General features: G+C 35.2%; 1 protein-coding gene across 1 annotated transcript; it reads right to left on the reverse strand.

Annotated features, from left to right (window-relative positions):
- Nucleotides 1–4,568: 4,568 nt before the first annotated feature.
- LOC127680984 (olfactory receptor 52A1-like) lies at nucleotides 4,569–6,903 on the reverse strand. The gene is made up of 2 exons (XM_052176836.1): nucleotides 6,661–6,903; nucleotides 4,569–5,753 (listed from the first exon to the last, which is right to left on the reverse strand). Exon 2 carries the CDS (start codon nucleotides 5,723–5,725, stop codon nucleotides 4,766–4,768), a length of 960 nt encoding a protein of 319 aa, XP_052032796.1. The 5' UTR covers nucleotides 5,726–5,753; nucleotides 6,661–6,903; the 3' UTR covers nucleotides 4,569–4,765.
- Nucleotides 6,904–11,954: the final 5,051 nt, after the last annotated feature.

An 11,954-nucleotide genomic window follows, 5' to 3' on the forward strand; every position in this document is an offset into this window, starting at 1 on the left:
TACCTTAATTATCACACATTTAATTAAATAATATTCTGATGAATCAGTACGTGGAGCAATACACACTAAATATATGAAAGTCTATTAAAATCCTAGTATGTTACTTCAAACTAAATCAGTTACTGGAATACTAAAGAATAAAATAAACAAAACGAGAGGTAAATGAGAGATTCTTTGTAATAGAAAGGAAGACAAATCAAGAAGGAGGAGGAGGAGAAGCAGGAGGAGGACAGGCTAGAGACAAAGATGTTTGCCACAGCACTCTCAAGAACAGCTGTCACATGCTACTGTGAAAAAGACAAAGAATATCTAATCAGTTTGCTACTCAAGTTAGGCATTTCTTTGTTGTTTATTTGTTTGTGTCCATTATATATAAAAGTTCAAATTTCTTAAATCAAGTAATTCTTACTATTCCTTTGAGGGATATATAATCATGTAGAAACTTGGTGAGAGTTAGCATGTATCTCAGTTTCCTAAAATTCAGTTTCTACAAGAAAGAGTAGATTTTCAACTCTATTAAACTTAGAATTCTGAAATAACACAATTACAGATGGTGGCTCATGCCTGTAATCCCAGCACTCTGGGAGGCAGAGGTAGGTGGATTTCTAAGTTCGAGGCCAGCCTGGTCTATAGAGTAAGTTCCAGGGATATACAGAGAAACCCTGTCTTGAAAAAAAAAATCAAAAAAAAAAAGAAAGAAAGAAAGAAAGAAAGAAAGAAAGAAAGAAAGAAAGAAAGAAAGAAAGAAAGAAAGAAAGAAAGAAAGAAAGAAAGAAAGAAAGGAAGGAAGGAAGGAAGGAAGGAAGGAAGGAAGGAAGGAAGGAAGGAAGAAAGAAAGAAAGAAAGAAAGAAAGAAAGAAAGAAAGAAAGAAAGAAAGAAAGAAAGAAAGAAAGAAAGAGAGAGAAAGAAAGACCAAAGTGATGACTAACAGTATTCAAAAGAGATAGGAAGGATACAGGGAGATGGAATGGTCTTAAGCCCAGAGAGAAGCATTTCCTGGGCAGATGGATCAGACTCTGAACCTTAAAGGAACATTCTTACTCTGTCTTTACCTCATTTCCTTCATTATTTAAATACTTGTCAAGCTTTTTCAATAGGTACTTAGCAGGTTATTCTGAAATACTCCTTCTCCATTTAAAAAATATTATAGAGTTGTAGAATTCATTTCAAGTGGGTATGGATAGACAAGAAAGATGGTTTATGACATAAACTATTTGGAGACTGGAACAGTGTATTATGTAATTATTCTTAAAAACATAACTAAAGAATGCATTAGTCCTAATTATATAAACACAATCTCCATAGTCTTGTATCATTAGTGTTATCAATTTAAAAGACAAATACAAAAGAGTGTATGGCTAGGTTTATAGGAAGGAAAAGGAAGGGTGGAATTATGCAATTATATCATAATCTCAGAAAATAAAAAAAATTAAAGGTCCATGAATTCAAATTATTCTTGTTTTAGGAAAAAATTATAAAGCAACTAAACCAGGAAAAAGCAGCTGAATAGAGTACTCATAAACTTTTTATTGTATTTTTACAAAAATAAACTCCCATCATTCCCACTTGAAAAATCTGTCGAGAAAAAAACATACGTGGTAAGGCTGAAGCCTGGACTGGCTTAGACTGGTAGTATTCCCACAAAGTTTCAACACATTTAGTTGTTGCTACAAGAGCCACTGCGATTTCTACTACAGCATGAGCCAAGAAAATTTGTTTTTATCTAACTCCCCAAGAGGGCTGTTATCTTTATTAACCATACCTTCATTTACCTTAAGCACCAGGACACACACTTTCAATTTCACTTATATTTTAAAGGTATTTTCACTAGTATAAGAATAAGAACTATGTAGTCTTGCATTGTAGCATGGGAATTCTGACAACTGCAATAGCAAGGTCAAGTAAACATGAGCTTCTGAGAGATTTCTTAATATGTACCTATCAAGGCTTAGTATCTTTTATAACCTGTGTCATCTGTCAAGACCTTGAGCTAAAGTAGATGAGTAACAACTATTCTTATAAATGCACAAGTGCTGCCTAGCAACAACTGCAATTAACTATTTAACAAATGTCAATTTTGTGATTCCCACTGCTATATATGAGTCTTATGAATTCTTGTGTTATACAAAGGTAAACAAATCCTTGAAAATACCAAAAAAGAATTAAGTTACTAGAGGAAACCACAGTCCATGGTTTTACTTTTAGATACACTGAAAATCTACTTCATAAATCTACCTCAGGAATATGTTTTTCAAAGTTTCCATTATTGAAACATCAGAAAATTTGTCATCCCATTTTTTTAAGGACACCAAGTTTGGTTTTTTTAAAATGTGCCACTACCCCTAATGATGGCTATTTTTTAACTCCTTTTAACCACTCAGAGAATAATACATGATAGCCCCAAATACCAATTTACCATGCTATCCAAAAAAGCAATCTAAAATATCTTTTTGTCAGCTTCCTCTTATAAATGTGCACTTAGAGGCAAAGGAGCGAATTCTCTAAACTGTTAGGCAAATTCTAATGAAGCATATTATTACCAATGCATCTTCTTTCCTCTTGGGTCATCTGGTGAGTTGGCTAGTTTCTTAAGACACAGTCTCAAGTTCTTCTGGGTGGCTTCTAATTTTCCATGTATTTGAAAAGATCTTGAACTCATGGTCCTTGTCCTTTCTCCTTTCAAGTGCTGGAGTATTCAAGGTCAGCCACCATGCCTGAATCTAATACATCTCTCTCTAGTGCTCTCACCATCCTTGTAATAACTTTATTTGAATTTTTAGCACACAGTTCCCTCCTTAATATGGTCTGTCACTAAATGACACACACACATACATAGGAGATTCTTTAGGGATCTTACTAATTCCCAAGGTAGAAAGCACCATATGTCATTAAACATTATGCATTTAGCATCAATAATTCGCAGATGTACAAATGCTGAGTTTAAGAAGTCACTCATTTGCCCTATAATACCAGTAACATACTGCTAACAAAAAAAATCTGCCTTTATCTATAAAGTTTCCAGGAAACACCATCATGTTGATGGTACACCATTTGAACAAATATTTCATAATGTATTTTCTCAGAAACTTTACTTCCCTCAGAATGTGACTTAATTTCCTGACTCTTTCAATCCTTGTGGATCATCACTAATAGATTTATGTTCAATATTTCAATATTCTAATTTTATCTAGCTTCACAGTTGTTAATGAAGGCTCAAGATATACACAAAATTAATTTTGTTTGTAGAAAAATAAACAAATTTTCTTTAAGTACTGATAATTTTCATCTTCTATTAAAATTCATTGCTCTCTCATATAGTATACCCTGATCACCATTTTCCCTCCCACCATTCCTCCCAGCTCCCCTTCCCACTTCCCCCCTCCTCCAGATCCAATCCTCTTTTGTTTTCCTTCAGAAAAGATCAAGCTTCTCAAGGATGTCAAACAAATGGCATAACAAGATATAATAAGGATAGGCACAACCCACCCTTTCATGGTTCTCAGTAGAAGGTAACTCAGTAGGAGAAAAAAGAATCTCAAGAGTCATTGGCACCCTCACTTCCACCATTAGGAGTTTCTCATAGACCTAGTTCAAACCCATGAAATCTGTGATTGTCATTTCAGTCTCAGTGAGCATATGTGAGCCCTGCTTAGTTGATTCTGTGAGCTGTGTTCTCCAGCAAGTATATTAAGTATATGTATATTACTTGCCACATACTTATTACAAATGTTTATTATCATATAATATTTGTCAAATATAGTTTAGAACTTCATTTCTTAAGGTCGGTGGTTTATTTTGGGCTGGAGAGATGTCTTTGTTTCTCAGTACTTTTTAATCTTTAAATTGCCATTTTGAATTTCAATTTATCTACTTTTAATTATTTATTTTTAATTTATTTTATTTTATTGGTATACATGTCTTTTCTTCATATATGAATTTTCAACAAGTATATGCACCCTGCCCACAGGGATGAGATAAAAGGTATCAGATTCCCTGAACCTGAATTTACAGGTGATTGTGAACCATGGGCTATATGATAGAAACCAAACTCTAGTAAAGAGTAACAAGCACTCATAACCACTGATACATCTCTCTATTCTTTTCAGTTATAAATAAATCATTTATACACACACACACTTACATACACACATAGATACACAACCAAACAATCCAAAAATTAGTAAATATGTTAGCTACAAAGCCACACAGCATAAAGGTTATACTGGGACAAAGTGCAAATAGTACTTTCTGATGGCAATGAATGAATTAGAAGTACATAAAATGATTTATAGTAAAATTACCTCAATAAGTTATTAGCAGAATAATCACAGAAATTATCTCATTAAATTTTATTTTGCTCATTATTTTAAAATATATAAGGAACAATGCACAATAAGATACAACATAAGCAATAACTAAAATAAACCCATATATGAAATTACCATACTAAAAATGAGTTAGCGCAATCAGTAAATAACTAATGCTTTTATTTAAAAAAATAAATGACATGTACTGCAGATTAAAGTTATTTAAACAAAGGAACATCCAGGATATATATTAGAAATCAAATAAAACAGAAATGGAGATGTAAAATCAGTCTAATTCTGTATAGTTTTTTATTTAGTCCATCTATAATTGTGGAATTGAATTTCTTTATGTTCCAAGAGGAAGAGGTGAAGCCCTATAGTGAGCACAGAGAAAAAACTCTAGCCATTTCTACATTGAAACAGCCTTTTCTGCAAGACAGTAACTGTCTGGCGATCCCTACTGACATCCACGATTCAGAAGGAAAATCTGTACCACACGCCTTCGAATGACCATGTTTTTCACTCCATAGACAATAGGGTTGAGAGCAGGGGGCAAGAGGAGGTAGATGGTGGACAGAAGAATGTGGGTGGAGGGAACAACATGACCAAAACGGTGGCTGAAAAAGGAGAAGAAGGCAAGAATATAAAACTCTAGAAAAACAAAAATATGAGCTGTGCAGGTGTTGAAGGCTTTGAGCCTTGCCTCCTTCTGTTGGAGGCGGAAAACAGCCTGGAAAATCAGGGCATAAGATATGAGGATAAAAACCATGTCAAATCCCAGAATGCTAAACCCCACAAAGAGACCACATATCTTATTGACCTTCACATCATCTGCTGCCAGCTTCACCACAGCCATGTGTTCACAGTAAGAGTGGGCAATTTGAATGGTCCAAAAATGGTGCAGTCTTTTTATTAGAAGAGGTAACAGGCCAACTAGCACTACTGCTCGAATTACCACCACCACTATCATCCGACCTAGGATTGAAGGTGTAAGGATAGATGTGTGCCTCAGAGGATCACAGATGGCAATGTAGCGATCAAAAGCCATTGCCAATAGAATACCAGACTCCATGCACTGCAGGGTATGGATGAAGAACAGCTGGGCTAGGCAGGCATCAAAGGCCATTGAATAAGCCCTGAACCAAAATATGGCCAACATTTTGGGGGCAATGGCTGCACAAAGTCCTATATCTGTAGCTGCCAGCACAGCCAGGAAGATGTACATGGGCTGATGTAAGCTACGCTCAGCTGGGATGATGATTAATAAAATGATATTTCCCAAAAGAGCCACCAGACACACTGTAAAGAATGGAAATCCAATCCAAAACTGTGCATGCTCTAGTCCAGGAATTCCAATCAATATTACAGTTCTCGGGTTCAGATATGTCACATTGTTCAAGTTCACAGAGCTCAGCATTCTGTCTTCTAACCACTGAGCATGGTACCTGAAAAAATAGAATGTCGGCAAGAGGTGAAAATATCTAAGTCCTTAATTGAGCTCACTCTCTGTCATAGTAGCATTCAACCTTAAGTGTATTTTTAACAAAGATCAGGGTCTCTAGTAGCTCTTTGTGCATATGGTCATTAAAGGTCTAGGATGCGTGTCATAGTATCAGAGGCAGAGTCTCACTTGAAGCCTTCTATAATGTTATGAAAGTGGCAAAATTGAAAGTGTCAAGGTCTCATGTCATTTTTTTATTAGATATATTCTTAATTTTATTTCAAATGTTGTCCCCTCTCCTGGTTCCCCACTAATAAGTGGATATTAGCCTAGAAAATTGGAATACCGAAAACATAATCCAAACATCAAATGAGGTACAAGAAAAGCAAAGGAGTGGCCCCTGGTTCTGGAAAGACTCAGTGTAGCAGTATAAGGCAAACAGAACAGGGAAGTGGGAAGGGATGGGTGGGAGAACAGGGGGAGGGAAGGGGGCTTATGTGACTTTCAGGGAGTGGGGGACCAGAAAAGGGGAAATCATTTGAAATGTAAATAAAAAAATATATCGAATAAAAAAACAAAAGAGGAAAACATAAACTACCACAAATGCTTTATAGTTTTGACTGTCAAGACTACATGGATATTATCGAAACTTTACATATTGCCCCATGAAAGTCACACACCAACATAGACTTTTGGTCGTTCACTGCAGCTAAGTGCTTAGGGGTTAGTGTGGACTTTGGTTCTGAATAATCTAGTCTCAGGTCCCAGTGGAGGTTCTGCAACCCACTGCTCTGTAAAGGAGAGCAGGAAGCACAAGACTCGGATCAATATGTACAACACTTGAAAGATCATAGATGTTTCTATTCTAATTTATGATGTCTTTCTAGGTGGAGATAGGTGTTGTTTCTTACCTGAAATTTCTTCTGCAGAAACTGGGAGGTGTAACTTAGAGTTGCCGTGGTCTTCTGAGGCTCTGGTGTCTTGTATGCTCGGGGAACATGTCCCTACTTGCCCAGCTGCATTAGACCTTTGGGTCAGCTCTGAGGCATGTCAGGTGTGAGAATTCAAGACATTGCTGTTCACTTCAGAGCTTCAGAAGGCTTCTAGCTGGCAGAAGTTTTTTTTTTGTTTTTTTTTCAGAAGTCACAAATCATGTGCTTGTCTGTTGTGAAAGTATTAGGAGCCTTGACTTCAATTTTTCATCATATTGTAAGCTGTACAAACTGATTATTAATACCATTGTTTTAAGATGCTAGTGAAGGTTTAGGACACATTAGATAATAATGGAACTGTTCTATATGTACATGAACATTATGAAAATATTTTGCTCATTATAAACTTAGAATTATAATTGTTTGAACCAAGTAGAAAATGAATAAAATATGGCCTCAAAACAGATAATTTAAGTAAGAAGAGAGTTTTCTTGAAAATCATTGAATATAATGCTCATTTATTGTTTGTGGAGGAGATCCAATTATTTAGCAAATTCTTTTCCTCCCTTTAATTGTTGTTCTATAAATTTGCCTACTTATAAAATAATTAGACTTTTTCTACAGTGTTCTCACATATAAACACTGAACCCACTATCTTCCATAGAATAATTTATTTTCATCTATTCACATCACGATCCTGATAGAGAAGTTATGAAGTGCCAGTGGGTTCCTCTCCCTTTCCTCCCTGCATGACATTTATGGGACTCTCTCATTTAGGCATAGGCTTCACACTTATATTGTGAGCACTTATGGGAGAATGAAAATAATCTGGGGCACAAATTCTTCCATAAACAGGAGCTGGAGGAACTCTGGGCTCCTGATTCTTCCTGCTCAGTAATGACCCTAGTGAATGGACTGTGCACAGTCATGCTTCTTCAGAGAAAATTAGCAACTTATTCTGAAATACTCCTTTTTAATTTAAAAAAAATATTATAGGGTTATAGAGTTTCTTGCAATTTAGTATAGATCAGAAACTTGTTTTATGTCATTAACTGTTGGATTCGAAAAGTACAATAATATATTATGTAATTATCCATAAAACCATAACTAAAAAATGCATTACTCCTAAACATATAAACTCAATTTTTCAGTCTGTCTACTGCTAATTTTATCAATTTCAAAAGGAATATGTGGGGAGTATATGAGTGGGATTAGAGGAAAACAATGGAAAGGAGAAATTAAATAATTGTATCATACTTAAAAATTTTTACAAATTAAAGACACATGAATCCAATAAGTTTAAAGTATTTCTGTTTTATGAAAAAATTATAGAAGCAAGTAAACCAGTAAAAAGCAGCTAAATAGAGTAGTCATAAACTTTTTATTATATTTTTACAAAAATAAACTCCCATTATTCTCACTTGAGAATCTATAGAGAGAAAAACATACCTGGTAAGGCTGAAGCCTGGACTGGGTTAGACTGGTAGTATTCCCACTAAGATTCCACACATTTAGATGTTGCTACAAGAGCCACTGTACTTTCCACTACAGCATGAGCCAAGAAAATCCTTTTTTTTGTCTGTCTCCTAATAGAGCTATCATCTTCATGAATCATACCTTTATTTACCTTAAGCAAATTACCATCAGGACACACATAGTTTCAACCTCACTTACATTTTAAAGTAAAAGTATTTTCATTAGTAAAAGAATAGGAACTATGTAGTCTTGCATTGTAGCGTGGGAATTCTGACAACTGCAATAGCAAGGTCAAGTAAACATGAGCAATAGATATTTTTACTATATAGGTATCAAAGCTAAATATCTTTTCTACCCTATGCCATCTGCCAAGACCTTGAGCTAAAGTAAATGAGTAACAACTATTCTTATAAGTGCAGAAGTGGTGCATAGCATCAATTGCAATCAACTATTTAATGAATATCAATTCTGTTGGGCAACATTTTGCAGCCATTTCTCTCTCTCTCTCTCTCTCTCTCTCTCTCTCTCTGTGTGTGTGTGTGTGTGTGTGTGTGTGCGTGTGTGTGTGTGTGTGTGTGTGTGAATTCACGGGTAATCAAATTGATATAAATGCTGAGAAAGAATTAAACTACTAGCTTAAACCACAACTCATAATTTTACTTTTAAATACAATTAAAATCTAGTTCTTCATGTACATGTTTTCAAAGTTCCTACTGTTGAAACATCAGAAAATTTGACATTTTTTTTCTTTTTTAAAGTCACCAGATTTTTATTACATCACTGTTATGCTCTGCTCTTTCCGCAGCTATTTTTAAATCCAAAAATAAAATACAAGTTCACCATGTTATCCAAAAGAAGAGTCTAAATTGATTTTTTTTTATCAACTAGCACTTAGAGGCAAATAAGCTACTTCTCTAAACCATTAGGTTAAAATCAAATGAAACATATAATCGATGCACCTTTTTTTTTTCCTGTTAGATCATCTAGTAAGTTGGTTGGTTTCTTGAGACACAGTCTCAAGTTATTCAGGGTGGCTCTAGTTAAAGACTTTGAACTCATGGTCCTTCTCTTTCCTCCTTTCAAGAGCTGGAGTAGTCAGTGTTAGCCACTGTGCCAGAATCGATGCATCTTTCCCTAGTACTCTCACAGTCCTTGAAATAGTTTTCTTTGAATCCTTCACACACAGATCCATTTTTCTTAATATTGTTTGTTGCTAAGTGACACATATAAATGGTTTCATTAGGGATCTTATTAATTCCCAAGGTAGAAAGCTCCATATATCGTTAACAATTATGCACTTAATGTCAGTAATTGGTAGACATTTAAAATGCTGAGTTTAGGAAGTCACACAATTGTGCTATGAAACAGGTAAAATTGTTAACAAAAAATCCCATCTGCCTCTATCTGTCAAGTTCCCAGGTAACACCACCATGATGATGCTATAACATTTGCACAAATATTTCACAACTTGTTTTCTCAGACACGTTATTTCCCTCGGAAAATTAACAAATTTCTTGATACTCTTGATCCTGGTAGGTCTTCACTGATGAATTCATATTCAATATTTCAACATTCTAGTATATATCCAGCTTCATAATAATTTGTAAAGCCTCAGGATACAAACAAAATTAAATCTGTAGGGAATTAAACAAATTGTCTCCAACTACTAACAATTGTCATCTTTTAAAAAATTAATTCTTCTGTCATGCAATACACTCTAATCAGAGTTTCCCCTTCCACCACTCCTCCGATCTCCTCCCTCCCACTTCCCCTCTCCTCTAGATCTAGTCCTCTTCAGTTTTCCTTCAGAGAAGAGCAGGCTTCTCAGGGATATCAAAGAAACAGGGCACAACACAATATAATATCTAATATTGTACCTTGACTAGGCAGGAACCCTCACATCAGGAATGGGCAAGGCAGCTCAATAGGAGATAAGGAGTCCCAAGAGCAAACAAAAGAGTCAAGACACCCCTACTTCTACTGTTAGGAGTTTCACATAGACACAAATCTTCAAAACCCTAAAATAAAGAGGACCTAGCAAAGACCCCCGCAAGCTCTATAAGCCATGATATTTTAATTTAGTGTATCGAAATTATTGTGAAGCTGGATAAATATCAGAACGTTGAAATATTAAACACAAATCCATAGTCTCACAGAGCCTTCAGTCTCACATATTCTCAGTCTCAGGGACCTGTGTGATCCCTGCTTAGTTGATGCTGTGAGCAGTGTCCTCTTGGTGTCCCTCAGCCATCTGGCTCCTGCAATTCTTCCTTCCTCTTCCACGGGACTTCCTTAATGTCTTGATTCTACTGTATTTTCTTCCTTTCTTTGAAGTTTACCTATGATTTTATTATTCCTCCACAGTTAGCTTCTGTTTTAGTGTTCCTACTTCATTTAATTGTTTGAAGTAAAATCTCACCAATCTTCTACTTCTACAAAAATTTTCTTTTTTCTGTTACATCTCTCATATGTGAAAATAAACACTATTAACTAATTTTAACACTTCCCTTAATATATTTAATTCACAACCAAAAATTCAACATCATGTTCATGTTCTCTTTTTAAAATACCACAACTATTGTTTTTATTTTTCTGTCTGCTGAAAGGTTCCAAAGAAATTAATGATATCTCCATCATTTCCCAATAATTCCATTCTTTGGTATTTAATCAAGGCAAACAAGAGTGCAATTCTGTAGTAAAATAAATATGTTAACTTTACAACAGCTCTTATATAATAGTACTATAGTAATACTAACCAAAAAAGTTCACATGAGTGTAGCAAGCTTGATGCAATATAGCGTTTGTACCCTACTAGGAGCCATTACTCAAAATATGATGCTGAAAGTTCCTAGAAAGTCCTTATTGCCTATTTTATCTCATTCTCCCTCTGTCATGGCTCTGTGGATGTTTGCATTTCATTGAGCTTCACCAGTAATATATTTTAACTTAGGTTTTATTTGAATCTTAAAAACAAAATTTAGTGTTACTTGAATTTAAAACAGAAGTGTTGCATTTACAAAGAAAAGGTAGGACATTTATACATATAATATGCTTATTTGATACTCTCATTGTAATATAACTTATGGTGTCATAGATGCATTTGGAGAAGTAGTTTGGAGTGAGAACTAAAATTCTTCATCAATGAACACACACATTCTCTCTCTCTCTCTCTCTCTCTCTCTCTCTCACACACACACACACACATACACACACACACAGAGAGAGAGACACAGACACACTCACACACACAGAGAGACAGAGACAGAGAGAGAGAGAGAGAGAGAGAGAGAGAGAGAGAGATGGATATTAAATATTATTCCTTCTAGGCTTCCCCTTTTCTGAAGAGAAAAGGAGGAGAGGTGGATGGGGAGGGAAGGTGGAGGGGAAGAATTGGGAGAAGAGAGAGGAAGGAGGGGAAACTGTGGTCAGAATATAAAGTAAATAAAATAAATAATGAAAACAGACAAAGTTTCCCTCCCAAATATTACTTCTATACATAAAATTTAAAATTTAAAATTTAAATTTTTTATTTTAAAATTTAAAAGATTTGGTCCATTAGCAAAGGATCTACTCACTCATTATTTGCTATTAATTGTGGAAAACACTGTAAGAAAGGTGATATGTGACATTTAAGACATCGGAGCTATAGAGATGGGTATGTGGTTAAGAGCACCACTTGGTCTTATGAAGCACCTTGGTTCAATTTCCAGAGCCCATATGGTGCCCCACAAGCATCCATATCCCAGTTCTAGGTTATCCAACAAGCATGCATAGGTTCATATTCATGCATGCAAGCA

The sequence above is a fragment of the Apodemus sylvaticus genome, chromosome 1 (assembly GCF_947179515.1).
Source record: "Apodemus sylvaticus chromosome 1, mApoSyl1.1, whole genome shotgun sequence".
Taxonomy (NCBI): domain Eukaryota; kingdom Metazoa; phylum Chordata; class Mammalia; order Rodentia; family Muridae; genus Apodemus; species Apodemus sylvaticus.